The 18,618-nt window shown below is 47.2% G+C and overlaps 1 protein-coding gene across 1 annotated transcript; it reads right to left on the bottom strand.

Annotated features, from left to right (window-relative positions):
- Window positions 1–2,557: 2,557 nt before the first annotated feature.
- Window positions 2,558–15,166, bottom strand: SLC46A2 (solute carrier family 46 member 2). Its single transcript, XM_057720282.1, has 4 exons — window positions 13,919–15,166; window positions 12,465–12,548; window positions 11,908–12,064; window positions 2,558–5,662 (listed from the first exon to the last, which is right to left on the bottom strand). Exons 1-4 carry the CDS (start codon window positions 15,036–15,038, stop codon window positions 5,605–5,607), a joined length of 1,419 nt encoding a protein of 472 aa, XP_057576265.1. The 5' UTR covers window positions 15,039–15,166; the 3' UTR covers window positions 2,558–5,604.
- Between the last annotated feature and the right edge of the window lie 3,452 nt (window positions 15,167–18,618).

The following is an 18,618-nucleotide window of genomic DNA, read 5'->3' as shown; positions in this document are numbered from 1 at the left end:
CTGCTTATTTCCTTTCTGCATGTCTTGCTCACTCCTTCCTACACCAATTCATTCTCAGTGCTGCCAAAGTCCTGTTTCTAAGGTACAGGTTTTAGTGTTACCAAGTCGAAGCTTGCCCTGCTCGCCGCACAACAGACCAGTGAATCGGAGAAGAGGCGTTGAGGCAAGGAATACGACTTTATTCGGAAAGCCGGCAAACTGAGAAGATGGCAGACTCGTGTCTGTCAAAAAACCATCTTGCCTGAGTTAGAATTCAGGTTTCTTTTATACTAAAAAGGGAAGGGGGTGTTGTTGGTTATTGTAGACTTCCTGGTGCCAGAATCCTTTGTTCTTGCAGCTGTCCAGGTAGGTCAGGTCATGATGTTCCTGTAAACCTCCAACAAGGCAAATGCTGTTCTTTGATCTGCAACTGTAATGAATGGAAAATTGTTACACCTTTAAAGGTCAGAGGTTCAGGGAATGGGCTATCCTGTATATTTCAGCCTATAAAGCAACATTCTAAACTTGTAGCAAAAGCAATAGAATACAAAGGTAATGAAAAACAAACAGATCTAACATGGAGTCGATTTAGCTCTGTCCTGTAATATAAGCATTCTGTGTTCCTGCTTAAAACCTTTCAACAGGGCTTCCTAGGTGGTGCAGTGGTTGAGAATCCGCCTGCCAATGCAGGGGACATGGATTCCATCCCTGCTGCAGGAAGATCCCACATGCCGCGGGGCATCTAAGCCTGTGCCACAACTATTGAGCCTCCGCTTTAGAGCCCGTGAACCACAACTGTTGAACCCATGTGCTGCAACTACTGAAGCCCACGCGCCTAGAGCCCGTGCTCTGCAACAAGAGAAGTCACGGCGATGAGGAGTCCATGCACCGCAATGAAGAGTAGCCCCCACTCACCACAACTAAAAAGAAAGCCTGCGCACAGCAAAAAAGACCCAACACAGCCAATAAAATAAATAATAATTAATTAATTAAAATATAAATAAAAAATAAAACCTCTCAACAGCTATCCCATTACTCTAAAGAGAAACTATTTTTTCCTTTAAAAAATTTTTTTATTGAAGTATAGTTGATTTACAATGTTAATTTCTTCTGTACAGCAAAGTGACTCAGTTATACGTATATATTCTTTTTCATATTCTTTTCCATTATGGTTCGTCCAGGATATTGAATATAGTTCGCTGTGCTGTACAGTAGGACCTTGTTGTTGATCCATCCTATATATAATAGTTTGCCTCTGCTAATCCCAAACTATCATTCCTTCTCTTCCCCCACCCCTCCTTTGCCTTGGCAACCTCAAGTCTGTTCTCTATGTCTGTGAGTCCGTTTTTGTTTCACAAATATGTTGATTTGTTTTGTATTTTAGATTCCACATATAAGTGATATGGTATTTGTCTTTCTTTGTCTGACTTACTTTGCTTAGTATGATAATCTCTAGGTCCATCCATGTTGCTGCAGATGGCATTATTTCATGCTTTTTGATGGCTGAGTAGTTTCTATTGTGTATATGTACCACACCTTCTTTATCCATTCACCTGTCAGTTTCCATGCTGTGACTATTGTGAACAGTGCTGCTATGAACGTAGAGGTGCATGTATCTTTTCAAATTATATTTTTGTCTTGGTATATGCCCAGGAATGGGATTGCAGGATCATACTGTGGCTCTATTTTTAGTTTTTGAGGAACCTCCATACTGTTTTGCATAGTGGCTGCACCAATTTACATTCCCACCAACAGCGTAAGAGGGACCCCACCCTCTCCAGCATGAGTTGTTTGTAGACTTTTTAATGATGGCCATTGTGGCTGGTGTGAGGTGGTACCTTAGTGTAGTTTTGATTTAATAGTTTTTTTATTGTGGTAAAAGTCACATAATATAAACTATACTATTTTAACCACATTTAACTGTATAGTTTAGTGGCACTAAGTACATTCACCTTGTTGTGCAACTCTCATCATTATCCATCTCCCGAATTTTTCATCTTCCTAAGCTGAAACTCTGTCCCCTTTAAACACTAACTCCGCATCCCTCCTCCCCATCCCCTGGCACTTGCCAGTGTATTTTCTGACTATGAATTTGGCTATTCTAGATAGAAACTTTTTAACGGCTCTTTTTTTTTAATAAACAGCATAAAAGTTTATTACTGCCCAGTCTGTCTCAATTTTTGTGGTAGCATATATTTCACTGACCAAATCAATGTGTATTTGTTGTCAGATTCTTTTTTTTTTTTTTTTATTGTTTTCTTCACATTTCTTACTATGGTCAATCATAGGTATTTTTTTAAGCTCTTTATTGGAATATAATTGCTTTACACTGTTGTGCCAGTTTTTGCTGTACAATAAAGTGAATCAGCTACATCTACACATGTATCCCCATATCCCCTCCATCCCGCGACTCCCTCCCACCCTCTATCCAGCCCTCTAAGTCATCACCCATCATTTTTTTTTTAATTATTTTTGGGGGGGTACACCAAGTTCAATCATCTGTTTTTATACACATATCCCCGTATTCCCTCCCTCCCTTGACTCCCCCCCCCCTCGAGTCCCCCCCCCCCTCCCCGTCCCAGTCCTCTAAGGCATCTTCCATCCTCGAGTTGAACTCCCTTTGTTATACAACAACTTCCCACTGGCTATCTGTTTTACAGTTAGTAGTATATATATGTCTGTGCTACTCTCTTGCTTCATCTCAGCTTCCCCTTCACCCCCCGCCCCCTCCCAAACCTCGAGTTCTCCAGTCCATTCTCTGCACCTGCGTCCTTGTTCTTGTCACTGAGTTCATCAGTACCATTTTTAGATTCCGTATATGTGAGTTAGCATACAATATTTGTCTTTCTCTTTCTGACTTACTTCACTCTGTATGACAGACTCTAGGTCTATCCACCTCATGACATATAGCTCCATCTCATCCCTTTCTATAGCTGAGTAATATTCCATTGTGTATATATGCCACATCTTCTTTATTCATTTGTTTGTTGATGGGCATTTAGGTTGCTTCCATGTCCTGGCTATTGTAAATAGTGCTGCAATAAACATTATGGTACATGTTTCTTTTGGGATTATGGTTTTCTTTGGGTATATGCCCAGTAGTAGGATTACTGGATCATATGGTAGTTCTATTTGTAGTTTTTGAAGGAACCTCCAAATTGTTTTCCATAGTGGCTGTACCAAGTTACATTCCCACCAACAGTGTAAGAGAGTTCCCTTTTCTCCACATCCTCTCCAACATTTGTTGTTTCCAGATTTTGTGATGATGGCCATTCTGACTGGTGTGAGGTGATACCTCATTGTGGCTTTGACTTGATCACCCATCATTGAGTTGATCTCCCTGTGTTATGCAGCAACTTCCCAGTAGCTATCATTTTACATTTGGTAGTGTATATATGTCAATACTACTCTCTCACTTCATCCCAGCTTCCCCTTCGCCCCCCCACCCCATGTCCTCAAATCTGTTCTCTACATCTGCATCTTTATTCTTGCCCTGTCACTGGGTTCACCAGTACCATTTTTTAGATTCCGTATAATAGAGTTAGCATACGGTATTTGTTTTTCTCTTGTAAGCCAGGTCCATCTACCTCACTACAAATAACTCGATTTCATTCCTTTTTATGGCTGAGAAATATTCCATTGTATATATGTGCCACATCTTCTTTATCCATTCATCAGTTGATGGGCATTTAGGTTGCTTCTGTGTCCTAGCTATTGTAAATAGTGCTGCAGTGAACATTGTGGTACATGTTTCTTTTTGGATTATGGTTTTCTCTGGGTATATGCCCAGGAGTGGGATTGCTGGGTCATATGGTAGTTCTATTTTTAGTTTTTTGAGGAACCTCCATACTGTTTTCCATAGTGGCTGTACCAACTTACATTCCCACCAACAGTGCAGGAGAGTTCCCTTTTCTCCACACCCCTCCAGCATTTATTGTTTCTAGATTTTGTGATGATGGCCATTCTGACTGGTGTGAGGTGATACCTCATTGTGGCATTGACTTGCATTTCTCTAATTAGTGATGTTGAACATCTTTTCATGTGTTTGTTAGCCACCTGCATGTCTTCTTTGGAGAAATGTCTATTTAGGTCTTCCGCCCATTTTTGGGTTGGGTTATTTGCTTTTTTGGTATTAAGCTGCATGAGCTGCTTGTATATTTTGGAGATTAATCCTTTATCAGTTGCTTCATTGGCAAATATTTTCTCCCATTCTGAGGGTTTTCTTCTTGTCTTGTTTATGGTTTTAAAGGCTCTATCTTAATGTTGTTCCTCCTCACTGTTCCAATCTCACCTGTTGATTCCACCCCCCTGAATACCGCTCCCTCTGTCCTTCTTTTCTCCCCTCACACTGATTTCCTATATTTGGCGATATTTTCACCTTCAGGCCTTCCAGCGTGTTCCTCTGCCTGGAATGTCCCTCGAAGTTCGGCCTTGGTAACTCTTTATCTTTCCAGTCTTATCATTTACCACTGCTTCTGAGAAGCCCTGCCTGCACTCTTGTATCTGGATTATGTGCTCCCTTATGTTGCTGTTGCTTATAGGATATGCCATTGCCTGCTGTTCTGTCTGCCCCAGTCATTGGATAATACACGGGTAGGGCAGGAGCGGTAGTGTTCTCGCTGTATCTCAGCACCTAGTGTGCTGCTGGGGCCTTAGGAGATATGCTGTGAAGTTTTGACCAGTCCCTACAAGGGATCAGCAATACAGATCAGCGCAAATGCTCTGAGATTTAAATGCCTTCTCTAGCTTGAAGTTTTACCCTAGTCTAAGAATGCCATGTCTGGGTTCTAGTGGGAACCTGACCAAAGAGTGATTCACACACGCATGCTGTGAATGTTGATTTTGTTAGGAGGTGAGTCTTTTATACACATAATTAAAATAGGCTATAAAAATAAGTACCTGAAAATAAAATGGCTCTTAGTATATCACCCTTCTCCCTTCACATCTCTCACTTTGGGAAATACTGTTGACTGAAAGTATCCAATTATAGTCCCTTGAAAAAAGCCTTTTGCTCTTTGCTTCTTAAAAACAACAGTAACAACAAAACTACCCTGAAGTCAAATGCCTGAGCTCCAGATTTCTCTGGAGTTGTTCACAGCTAACAAGGCCTCAGGGAAGAAAGCTAACTTTTTTCCAAGTTTCTACTTTAATTTAAAAAATACTGACTGATGTTCCCGGTAGGCAGTTCTTACAAAACATCCATTCCACATGCCCCTCAGGCTGTCGAAATACGTGCCTTTGAGTTCCCCCACTCCTGGGGGACTAGTCACCATATGTTGGAGCCCCCAGACCATTCCTGAAAGAAAAGGGCTTCAGTGTCTGGTAGGGCTGTGTGTGCAGCCTTCATGTCACCCTTGAAAGTTCGCGCTCTACTGTCTGCAGAACCCAACCTCTGCCTAATAGTGATGTCTGAAAGCTGAGAAAGTTTCTCCATCACCAGGAAAGTGCTTTTGCCCACCCACCAGGGACCCTTGAGCCAGAGCCAGTCATTCTGAGGCCAACTCTGGCTGGAACTTGGGTTTCTTGAGCACTGGGTTGCTTCAGTCACTAGTTCCTGGTCCCTTCCTTGGTCTTCAGAGGAGCCCGGCCGTCGCTGGCATCTCCGGCTCCCGCAGATCAGCACCTTCATTTCTCTGCGACGTCTCCATGCTGCGGCCACGAGGCTTGCTTGTAGGCCACAATGCTGCAAGAATTTACAACAGAGAATTACAAGAGAACAGCTGGAATGGGGCGGGCAGGTCTCTAGCCACCTCTTTAGCACCGATAGACTGGGAGGCTCTGTGCATCATGGCGGCAGAATGCTGTACTGCATGGATTCCCTCACTCCAGCCTCCTTCCTGTCCCATAACATCGAGAGCCCTTTGCGTCTACATTTTCCTTTCCTTGGAGTCTCTTTCCGTCTCACTGCTGCCTGATGATGAGCTCCCACATGGACCTCAAGAGCAAGTTTTCTCATCCCGAGCAGAATTAGCTGCATCCTCGCCTGCCTTTCCATAGCCCTGTTCTCTCTTCCAGAAGCCATTACATTGTTTAAAAATATTTGGAGATAAATGGACGCATAGGCATGAGGAGCTCTATTTGAAGTCTTGGATCTGTGTGACCTTCAGCGTGTCCTTTGACCTCTGGTGTCCTCGGTTTTCTGAACTGTTGGAGCTCTAGGAACCTGAGGTTCTAAGCTGGAACATAGTTACTCCTGATGGATGGACCACATCTGGAGCTGCTGGATGGGGTATGAGCATTAATCCAAACTCTTCTAAGGAAAAGCTTAGTGGAAACTTCCAAACACTGATTCCCCACCTTCCATGAGCCCCAGGGTTCTCCAGTGGGGAGCACTTACTGTATTTAAAGCTCATTGTATGACAGAGTTGGTAAGAGGAGAGCTGAGACTTAAAGGCCACCAGCCCAGGACCATATGAACTCTGATTCCAGGCCTGACTCCACAGCTCAGCCCTACTGTGGACCACGACAGCACAGCTGATGAGTTAAATTATTTTAAGGCAGGAGAAGAAAACGTTTAAACATAAGATTCTCTGCTCATTTGAGTAACTACCTCCTCCCCTTTAGTGTACATTTTGTGCCTACATTATATGTTACCTAGATCCCCTTAGAAGACACAGGAATTCCTACTCGCCAAAGGAAAAAAAAATTTCTTCCTGGTGCCAGCCAGGTAACTCCCTAGGAGATCACATTCTTTTCTCAATCCTGTAAGGGGTCACAATGACCCACTGCTCGCTTTCTTGGATTGTGTAAACTGTCAATATGTTTTTTTTTCTGGTCCATATTGGGAAATTTTTTTTTTAATTGAAGTATAGTTAATTTACAATGTGTTAGTTTCAAGTATACAGCAAAGTGATTTAGTTATATATTTTTCGGATTCTTTTCTATTATAGTTTATTATAAGATATTGAGTATAGTTCTCTGTGCTATATAGTAGGTCCTTGTTTACCTGTTTTATATATAGTAGTGTGTATATGTTCATCCCAAACTCCTAATTTATCCCCTGCCCCCCACAATATGTTACTGTGATGTAAACCTATTGTCTCAAAAACTTATATAACTGTGCCTTGGGCTCTGACAGGTGGAACAGTCCTCAGAGTTTTCTGAAATACTGTCTCCCGGGTTATAATCCTTGGGTTAGCGTGACTAAAATTTTCCATTTCTTCTTTCGGTCAGCTGTCGATCCACGTCTGTTGATACGGTGATGGCCAACCCCTGACTTCACGGCAGGTCAACAGGCAGCTCTGGAACATGGATAGTCAGCAGTGCTGGCCTGCGGGTGTCCCACCCTTCTGACAGATTTTTCATTCGTTAAATGCTTTGAGTACTTCTTATACGCTAAGCTCTCTGCTGGACACAGGATATGAGGTGAGCCAAAGAGGCGTGATTCCTGCCCTCAGGGCGCCTACAGTCTAGTGAGCAAGCATGTAAAACACGTCAATCACTAAATAATCATCAACCATCATGCTATGAAAGAAAAATATAGGGAGCTTGGGGAACGTATAATAAAAGGATCTAATTTAGATTGAGAAGGGGATTTTTCTCAAATACTCTTTGAGAAAATGGTGTTCAAGGTAAGACCACAACTAGCTGTGTTAGGAAAGACGTGTAGGCAAGGAAGGGGGAAGAGCATGAGGGAGGCTCCTGGGCTCAGGCATAGCGAGGGGAGGGTGGTTAGTGGTGGCAATGGGAGGCTGGACAAGTTCGTGATGCTGGCTTATGCAGGGCCTGTGGTCCACGGTCAGACATTTGGGTCTTAAGAGCAGTGAAAGCCAAGCACAGAGCTTTGGGCAGGAGATGATGTGAACCGAAGTACACGCTAAGGAAATTGCTCTGGCCACCTGGTGGAGAGAGGAAGGGAGGGGAACACATGTGGATGTGGGAAGACTGGCTCAGAGGCTAATTTGGTCCCCAAGTACTTTGGACGAGGAGTGGCAGCAGTAGGGATCAAAAAAAAGGATGAATTTGAGGCATATGTTGGAGGGAGAATCAACAAGGCTTGATGGGTGGGAGGTGTGGGAAGATGAAGAAGAGGGAGGAATTGGTGAGTACTGATGGCATTTAACGAGATGGGAAAGACTGGAGGGGAGCAGACTTTAGGAGGGCATCAAGGACCCAATTTTGGAAATTGAAATGGTAATTTGCCATTTTGAAAATACTTTAGGTTGCTTAGAGAATATGAAGTGAGATGACACGCCAGAGCAGAGCCCCAAAGAATTCTTCCATGTGGGGGTTTGTAGAGAAGTCAGAGAAGTAAGAGCAACCCAGGAGGGAAGGTGTGAAGAAAGCCAAGTGACAGTGATCAGCGCCTCCAAGGAAACAGTGACCAACAGTTACAAAAGCCGAGAAACAGTGATCAACAGTGTTGGGGGCCGCTGAGAATCCATGTGGGAGAGGATGGCAGGGAGTCCACTGCATTCAGCTGGGGGGAAGTCAGATCCGAGGGCAGCCCTGGGGGCATTAAGGGGGAAGGCTGCCTGTAGTGGGTTGAAAAGTGAACGGGAGGTGAAGACGAGACAGCAGGTACAGACCAGCACTGGAGAATGTGGCCGTAAAGAGGAGGAGGAGAGAGGGTGGAAGATCACGTGTAAGTTCTGATAGGAAGAATTCAGAAGGAGGAGCAGTGAAGTAGTGCAAGTAAGCCCTCTAAGGAGAGGTGGCACCCAGATACCCAGTGACTTTTCTAAGAAGCAGTGACAAGTAGTGGCTGAGAACCAACTGCCTGGGTTCAAATCCTGCCACTTATTAGCTATGTAACCTTTGGCAAGTTACAGGACATCTTAGAGTCTTTCTTCATCTGCAAAATGGGGATAAAATAGTAATTGCCTCAGAGGATTGTTTGAGAAGGTGAAAATGTATGAAATACTTAAAGTAGTGCCTGGCAAGTAATAAGGGCTATTTAAGCGTTTGCTATTATTATCTTTCAGAGAGAGGTTGAGGGGAGGAGAAGAACAAGATGGGTGAAAAATAACGTAGGCTAGATCTACTTTGGAGAGGATGAGCCCATTCTATTTTCTCTGTGAAGCACGAGGCAGCAGCTGAGTGCATGTGTGTTGGCCAGTGGGTTGCAGATGGGCAGAGCCAGACAGTTATTCCCTTAGCATCTCCCTGTTGCCTGTAAAGAAGAGCAAGCAGGAGAGGGCAGGTTCTCACAGTGACATGAAATCGGCTCACTTTGACACCAAGAAAGGGTGGGGCCACAGTCCCTTCTGGCAAACAGGCTGTTAGCAGCTCAGTCCAGGAACCTCTCCTCCCAGCCTTCTGCCCTCCACGGCCTCCTCCACTCCCTGCTGTGACATGTCTTCCTGGGCTTTTATGTCATTGGAATGTAGCTTTTCTTTCTACAGTTAGAGAGTCCTACTGGTCTTTCCTGCTGATCGCCCTTAATGATTGACGGTGCAGCCTTGGCCTCGAATAAGCATTTTTCAGGATCTTATTTACTTAGTGACTTCGTGGGAGGGAAAGGTAATAGAAACACTCCCTTTATACCAGAGGTTCTCAACCTTGGTTGTACATCCGAATAAACTGGAGACCTTTAAAAAATTCTTGTGCCCAGGCTGCATCCCAAATCAACTGAGTCAGAATCTCTGTGGGTAGGACCCAGACATCAGTAGTTTTTAAATCTCTCCCGGTGATTCCAATGTACAGTTACTTATGATTGGTTCACGATCCTGTCCCTGCTTCTGTGATATAAGATCGTGAAGATCACGCGCATCTTCATCAAGATTCCATGCACACAATGCAGGACTGGGTCCAAGTGCATCTTACATAGTACACTGGGGTGAGGTGTCAAGGGCAGTGCACCTGCTTCATGTACCGCAGAGTCTCTTAACAAAGGCAGAGCATCTCCTTACCACACGTATGAAGCAATGAAACTAGAAAGGAACCAGTTATCACATTCTCACTCCTTTCATTTGTCTGTTTGTAGCTCTAGCTGTGACACACATTAACTAGTCAGACTTGTTTTCTTTTGTTGTTTTTTGGTTTTTGTTGATTTGTTTAGGTCAAAGAGACTATTTCAGCCAACTGCCAATCAAACAGGACTGGATAACTTCCAAGTGGCTCGACTACTAATCCATTACTCACTTAGATAAAGAGCTGGGTCAGGACAAAGAGAGTTTCAGCTGAGACTCTCATGAAAACGGGGGCACGTGACAAGGCCTAAGGGCTGGGCAGTTTGAGGACAGGTCTGGCTCAGTCCTACACAATGAGAAAATGAGAACTGGCCCAAAAAGGCACTAGTAATCAAGTCTGCTGTTTTGCATAAATTCTCTCACCTGTTTGAACTTCATATCTTATTTTCTCATTTAGGAAATAAAGAGCCTTCATGATTGATGGCTCCTGTCTCAGGAGACCCAACCTTCTGTGTAGGCAGGGACCTATACGATGTGATGTGAGAATTCAAAGAAGGCCCTTTCCACCATCCATTTTCTACTTCTTCCAGCCTGCCTTAAATTCTCGTCTACTCGGCTGCCTGTAACGCCACCATTACTGATATGTAGGGCTCTGGTGTGCTACTAGGCAGGTCCCTTTAAAATGCAAATCTAGGGACTTCCCTGGTGGTCCAGTGGTAAAGAATCCACCTCACAATGCAGGAGACTGATGTTCAATCCCTGGTCAGGGAACCAAGATCCCACATGCTGCGGGGCAACTAAGCCTGCATGCCACAGCTAGAGAGTCTACGTGCCGCAAACTACAGAGCCCACATGCCGCGGGGCAACTAAGCCTGCATGCCACAGCTAGAGAGTCTACGTGCCGCAAACTACAGAGCCCACATGCCCTGGAGCTTGCATGCCACAACTAGAGAGAAGCCCGCGTGCAGCAACTAAGATCCAGTTCAGCCAAAAATAAATAAATCTTTAAAAATAAAATAAAATGCAAATCTATATCAAGTGCCTTGTATCTTGTTGTGGATATCATTATTGTATTCCTTTCTACTCTGATGGGATTGATATAAGTGTGAAAGAACCTCACCTTAGGAAAGGATAAAAGAGCCCAAATAGACCAAAACTGAATTAATATTAGCCACTAGTTACGTTGGCTACTGAACACTTGAAATGTGTTCACATAGAGTCCAAATCGAAATGTCGTCAGTATAAAATACATACCAGATTTCAAAGACTTAGTTTAAAAAAAAAAAACTCATATTTGTAAATTGATTACAAAGATATTTTGGATCTACTGGGCCAAATCAAATGTTATTAAGATTATTTCACCTGGATTGCCCTTGTGGCTTGTACTGTATTTCTCGTGGATGGGGCTGGTTGAAGACCAGACTATTCCAGGGGGTCCATTTTGGAGATGACCTCGGCTGGCATTCTGTGCATGGGCCTGGAGTACCCCTCCTTTGCTTCCCCAGCCTTCCTCCTGCCTGTCATCTTCCAGACTTTAGCGCTCTTGTTTTACAAACGAGACAATTCCCCCAGAGAGGTCAAAGGAATTGCCCACGTCCTACAGGGGAGCTCACAGTCCAGTGGCCATGAGATTTCAAGGGCACTGAGCACAGAAGCTGCCAAACCCTTGGAAGGTACAGGGAAGGAAGAGTCCCTGGAAGTGAGGCCGGATGACTCTCACCCAGAGGAGACTAAACAAAAAAGGTCTGAGTGGTTCAAGAGGGTTTCTGATCCCAGCGTCTGATTACAAGGAAGTATATGAGGCTCACAAAAATAAATTGTGTTACAAAACTTGCCAGGAAGTGAACCAGCTTGTTGGGGCCCAGTTTATTACTTATGACTTTAGGGGATTCCCAGATTGCCAGATTAGTGGTTTGGAGGAACAGAACTTTTTCTTTGTGAAGGTGCCTACTCAGAACCTATTGCGTAAATGTTGAAAATAAATAATACTTTATGATAATGGACTGGAAATGCTCCAGCAGCCCTTGACCTAAGCCCCAGGCCCCGGCCCAAAGAGCCGACACTGCTCCCATCTTACCCGATCGGGATGATGGCCAGGAAGGAGAGAAAGGAGGAGAGTGCAAAGCAGGTGCCGGCGAACTTCTCCATGGTGAGCTGATAGATCTTGTTGTACACTGTGGACGTCACCACCCCGGTCAGAGCCAGGGACAGCTGCAGGATGACGAACACCTTTCCTGTGGAAGGGACCGAGGCTACCAAGGTTACTTCCATGTTCCCTGGTAGCCGAGTCTCTGGGTGGGTGGGGGGGGGGCACTCTCAGGGGACCCCTCACCCTTCCCAGACTCCTTGTCTTCATGGCTCATTTTATAGGATTCTTGCCTCCATCCCGCTGGCTCTTCCCACGCCCGTGGATGGTAGTATTTCCCTTTACTGTGGCTGCCTTTCCGAGTCTCTCCCACCCTCCTGCTTTCCCTCCCTCTGCCCTGGATGGACACCAGTGTGTTCCTAGTGTCTTCAAGGCTGCTTCTGGAACTCTCTCCTGCGCCTTCTGCCAGTCCAAACCCTGTGCCTCAAGCCGAGTGGCTCTGAAACCACCCAGGCAGACAGAACCGCAGAGGGACTCCTTTCACTCACCGTACGAGGATCCCTTGATGAGTTTGGACATTGCCGATCGGATGGTTGTGATGGGAATGAGAGCGAACAGCATGATGGCCCGAGCTGGAAGGAATCACACGAGGACACGCCTCACTGTAGCCCAGCCTTAGCCAAAGAGCAAATCAGAATAAAGCAAAAGCCTCCCTTAGAACCCCTTCTCCCAGAGTCCCTACGTGGCCTGCCCTGGAAGAAGTGGTTTCTCTGCTGGCAGACTGGCACCCCCGCATCCCAGGCAGGCTGATTCCCTGAGCGCGTTGCTGCAGACTCATCTGCAAGGTGGCCAGGCACACTGGTGACAGATGGTGACGGGTGTCTATTGGCAGAGTTAAGTTGTTTCTAGGGAAGTGGAGCTGATGTCACTCAAGTGACTCAAAACTCCTCTTCTTGCCTCCTGGGAGAGAGGTATCTGCCCTCGCCGTTCATCATCACCTCTGGGAGATGGTCCCAGAAGCTCTGGCAAACTGCATGCAGAAACGTGTGCCACTAACACAACTGCCACACACCCCTCCTCCCCCCAAGCCCTGTTCATCATCCTGATGAGGTGTGAGTGTGAGTGTGTGTGTGGGGGGGGTGGCTAGAGGTGGTGGGGAGGGACGTGGAGGAGGTACTGTGGCCCTTGCACAAGGCCTGTTTAACTGGGAGCTGACTAAAGGTAATTTTGCCATCTTGTGAGGTGTTCTTCTGAGCCAAAGGATGGTCTCTGGGAACCGTCTAGAGTTGTTCTAATATGTTAGCCACTGGCAAGTCACATGACTATTTAATTTAAATGAAATAAAAAGTTCTGTTCTTTAAGTTGCAGTAGCCACATTTCAAGGGCTTCATAGCCACCCGTGGCTAATGGCTATTGTATGAGGCAGAACAGATACAGAACATTTCTATCATTGTAGAAAGTTCTATCGGCACACCAGTCCAGAGCTCTCTGCTTGTGGTTGTCTGTGTCCTCAGATAAAAACTTCATTCTACTTCCTTGAGGGGATATATTACATTGGTTGTGGAAGGTGCTTAAGGAGAATTTTTATCTGTTTTTAAAAAGTCTGTGCTTGACCTGAAATGATTTTAATTAAGGGGCTTTTTCAGCTGGATTACTTAATGTTTTTTTCCCTTTAAAACTGGGGAGAAGAAACTCAGCCCCATCTCTTCCACTCAAGGCCATTCTATAGCCTCTCCTACTGACTCCAGGCACCACTGACCACCCCTCCCTTGACTTCCCAGAGCTCTGGACACCACTCTGGTAACATGCCAGTGGGCAACACTGATAACAATACAGACAAACTCAAGTGCACATAATCCTATCTCCCTTGTATCTCCTAAGCAGCAGGTATAATCTCTGGTGCTGAGCTGGGACACCTAGACCACAGCATCCCTGGTGTCAGCCCCACGACTTGGGGACCAGCAGTGTCCTCATCCTGTCTCCCCGAGAATGCCAGACTCACCAATGTAGAACACGTATGTCTCTTTCGCAAAAGCCAAGAGGAGGGCTCCCGACGCAAAGGAGACCATTCCGATCATGACCATGGTGGTGTCCTGCAAGTAGCGGGAGAAGACCAGGACGCCCAGGAAGCTGGTGATGAAGATGCTGTACCCTGAAGCCATACCATAGCCCACCTGCACTTGGTTCCAACTCAGAGGCTCCCTCAGCACAAAAAGGGGCATCACGTCCACTGCGCCCACCACTGCCAGGTCATATATGATGGCACCCGCAAAGAGCAGGGCAATGATGGGAGTTTTGGGCTTTGCTTTTGCGGGCGGTGGAGGGTGCCCCGCCACACTCTGCCTGTCCGTCTGATCAGGATCCAGGGTGACGTAGGTGCCCACCGTGCCAGACACCGTATCCACAGCCTTGCTGGGCTTGGCCTTGGACTCAGGGACCTTCAGCACCAAGAGGCTGTAGAAAAGGGCGCAGGTGGCACAGCTCAAGCTGCAGGCGGTCAGCACCAGGCCCTGCCCGGCGTTCCCGACCTTCTGCTTGAAGAGATGCCCAGAGGCCATGCTCCCACAGAACCCGGCCAAGCCCAGGGTCAGGTCAATCACGATGAGGCGCAGGGAGCGGCGGCCCTCGGAGGAGCCCAGGGACCCCAGGGCCATGACCCCCGACCAGAAGGCCGAGAAGCCACCGCACAGCCCGGTCAGCGCCGCCGCCCCGTACAGCACCTCCACAGGCCAGTCCAGCAGCACTTTGAGCAGCAGCGTGAGGCGGGAGAGCAGGAAGCCCAGCAGCGGCACGCAGATGGAGATCTTGCGGTGGTAGCGGTCACTGAGCCAGCCCAGCCCGTAGGCCGACAGCAGGGGCGCCAGGCCCATCACAAGGTTGTAGATGATATAGAAGTTGGAGATGGCCTTCTGCTCTTGGTCCTCTAGAGCCCCCCGAGGCGACGGGCTGGTGCTGTGGTTGGAGAAAACCCCGACTGCAAAGGATGCCTTCACCACCAGGAGCAGCCCCGCGTCGTACAGGGAGGTGGCCAGCTGGGAGGTGGCCACCACGGGCTCGATCCAGGTCCACACCTGGAGGTGAGGCAGGGGGCCCCTCCACGGGCAGATGGTCTCCGAGCCCATATGGTCTCTCTGATGGGGGATGGAGAGCCTTGCCCGGTGGCGCTGCTGCGGGAAACGGGCGAGCCGAGCTGAGCCGAGCCGGGCACAGGGCGCAAGTGACAGCAGCCAGCCAGGCGGCCCAGTGACCTCCGGGGCCACGGCCACTCCTCCCCGGCCCCGCCCCGCCCCCGGCGGCAGAGCAGGGCTGGCGGCGGCGCAGGGAAGCCAGGCGCGAGGGAGCGCGGCGAGTCTCGAGTCTGGGCTGCGCCCCGCGTCACGCTGCCCCGGCCAGCGCGGCCGCCTGCAGGGCAGCTTCCCCACCGCCGGGCGTGCCGGGACCTCCCGCAGGTCGCGGGGCACCTTTCTTGCGACTCGCCCCGGCCTCAACTGGGACCCCCAGGCGGAGAGCAAAATTCTGTCCTGGAAGGCAGTTCTGGGCAAGCAGTGGGGTGCCCAGGAGTCTGCCTGGGATCAATGGGTTGGGGGAATGGGCGGTGAGGTTTTACATGTTGGGTTTAAAAGTAACTGGGGGGGCTTCCTAGGTGGCGCAGTGGTTAAGAATCCGCCTGCCAATGCGGCGGTCACGGGTTCGATCCCAGCTCCAGGAAGAACCCACATGCCGCGGAGCAACTAAGCCCGTGTGCCAAAAAAAAAAAAAAAAAAGTAACTGGGACCAATGTGCTGTAGGGAGCCGGGCAGCACAGATTTTGAGAGAAATAAAAAACAAAAAACCAAACAAAACTACCCCCCTCAGGAATGCTAGTATCTCTTTGAGATGCTGACTTCAATTCTTTTGGATAAATACCCAGCAGTGGGATTGCTGGATCATAGTGTAGTTCTGCTTTTATTTTTTTTTTTTTTTGAGGAAATTTCTTAGTTTTCCATAGAAGCTGTCCCATTTTCCTTTCACAGCAACAGTGCAGAAGGGTTCCAATGTCTCACATCCTCACCAACACTTACATATCTATTCTGATAAACCCTCTTGACAGATGTGAGGTGATTGCTCATTGTGGTTTTGATTTGCAGTTTCCCTGATGATTAGCTTATCTTTTCATATACTTCTTGGCCGTTTGTATATCTTCTTTGGAGAAATGTCTATCCAAGTCCTTAGCCCATTTTTGTTTTACCTCTGAATTGTAGGAGTCCTTATATATGTTGGAGATTAACTCCCTTTTGGATATATGATGTGCAATATTTTCTCCCATTCTGTAGTTTGCCTCTCACTTTGTTGGTTTTTTTTTTTTTTTTTTTTGGCTGTGCAGAAGCTTTTTAGTTTGCTGTAGTCCCACTTGTTTATTTTTAGGTTCTTGAAGAGAGATTAGCACTCCTTTGTTCATTGCAGCTCTAGTCATGACAGCCAAGGTGGGGGAGCAGCATACATGTCCAGTGATGGATGAATGGGAAAAGAACACGTAGTATATAAATACAACTGAGTGTTATTCAGCCTTTAAAAAGAAGGAAATCCTGAGATTTGTGTCAACATGGATCAACCTGGAGGACATTTTGCTAAGTGAAATAAGCCAGTTGTAGAAAGACAAATACTGCGTGATTTCCCATATGAGACATCTAAAATTTTCAGATTCATAGAGTCAAACAGCAGAATGGTGGTTGCCAGATATTGGGGGCAGAGGGAGGGGGAAATGGAGAATTACTAATCAACAAGCATAAAGTTTCAGTTAAGCTAAAAGAAGCTCCAGAGATCTGCTGTACCACACTGCATAGTCAATAACATCGCACACGTAAAAGTTTGTTAAGAGGGGAGCTCTCATGTTGAGTGTTCTTACCACAGTGAAAACAACAACAATGAAAAAAAACAAATACAAACCCCAAACAAAACCCTCAGGAGCAGCTGGGCTCTGCCTTTCCTCCAAGACAAAGGCCTCCTGAAGAAGAGTCCTGCTTTGAGCACCTGAATGAATGGGCCTGGAGCCAACATGGCCCCAGCATGGGTCCCAGCCTGGAGGCTCTGGCCTTCAACCCCAGGACCAAGGGAGAGAGGGGGAGGTCCTGCCAGCCCTGTGTGTCCCTATAGATGCCAGAACTGGACTCTGGCGGGGGTAGATCCCACAAGAACAGAGTCACCAGGATCATTTGCTCCTGAATAAAATCCCTAGGACCCTTTCTATTTCTTTGCAGCTGTTCTTCCATCTCATGGGCTTACTACCCTGGACTAGGTGGAGACCTGTTTCCCTGGCTGCCTTGTTTCCTCCTTTAGGTACACACTCCTGCAGAGAGGCCCAGGGTAATGGGTGGTGCAGGGGCAAAGGTGCACCACGGAGAAAGACCTTTCTTCTTCAGGGTCACCCCCAGGGATGAAAGTAAAACACTCCACCTCTCTCCCTGTCTGCTTTACCCTAACGCAGCCACAGCGGCCCGGGCGGGCAGGAACCCAAAGTCATATAAGGGAGACTCAAGTCTGCAAGGAGAGTTTATAAAGCCAAATGGATAATGTATTTGTGGGAGAAGGGACTGAACTCTAAATGATTTTGTGCAGGTATGTGCCCTTTAGGTAGTTTTTAGATGAGCTATATTCTTCTCTACTCCTCCCTGTCACTGCTCAGGGCCCTGTGTCCAGGCCCTGTCAGCTCTGCCTTCTGCAAAGAGAAGGCCCCACCTAGTCTCCCCTTAAAGATGTACCCTGTGGATCTGGCCTGGCAGCCCCCTCAAAGCTTCCGCACTGCCCTCTTCCTCCCCATCACCTAGGCCCACCGTGGGAGGTACTGGTTTTACCCAACCCATGCCTAGCTCTCCCACTCCATTCCTAACCCTGTTCTTCCAGAGGCCACAACAAATAAAGCATCCAACCAGCTGCTCCTGTGAGGGGCAGAGGCTCCAGGGGTGGGTAGTTATGGAGGAAGACGGTATTCAGCAACCAGATATGACCACGAGAACAGCAGCCTGGACCAGAAGGACCGCTTTGACCATTTAATCAAGGAGTCTGTCTATTCCTGGGGCCGCAGACCCTAGAGGACAGCCTTTACCCTCTCTGGGAGGGTCCATGGTGTCTCACTTCTCCCCACACTTTGTGAAACCAGGGAAATTTGAGGGGCCTCTGAGAGATTCATGCCTGATCTAGGACATGTCTAATGTTAGCTGGGTCATCATGGTGCTGTCAGCCCTGGGACCTGAATCCTCTGGCCCAGAAATGAACTAGATCCAGGGCAGGCGGTGTCTCTCCCAGTTTTGGCTACTTAGGTTTGGATTATGTTTTCCTCATGTTCCCTGCTCCCCTCTCCATCTCTGAATGGAAGCTCCAGCTAAGTGAGTGCCTGGGCATCCTCTGTGGCCCAGGTTATCCGCAGGTACAGCCCTTGAGCCAAGCTGAGCCCTGACTGTGCCACTTTAGTCTCCAGCTCAAGTCTGGCTTTATGCAACTGCAAAGGTTAAATTCTCATTTTTTACATTGATAAAGTCCCACTATTTGAGGAGAAAGGGACTTAAAAAAAGGAGCAGCAACATTGACTGAGCCTTTACTATGTACTAAGCACTTTACAGGAATGAATTTAATCCTCCCAAGAAGGCTATAAACTGGGCTATCACCTCATTTTATGGGTGGAGAAACTGAGGCCAGAAAGGTTACGTGATTTGCACAAGGTCATAC

Source organism: Hippopotamus amphibius, chromosome 2, assembly GCF_030028045.1.
Source record: "Hippopotamus amphibius kiboko isolate mHipAmp2 chromosome 2, mHipAmp2.hap2, whole genome shotgun sequence".
NCBI lineage: Eukaryota > Metazoa > Chordata > Mammalia > Artiodactyla > Hippopotamidae > Hippopotamus > Hippopotamus amphibius.
Note: the sequence above shows the minus strand (reverse complement) of the source record. Positions and strands in the feature narration are given on the sequence as shown.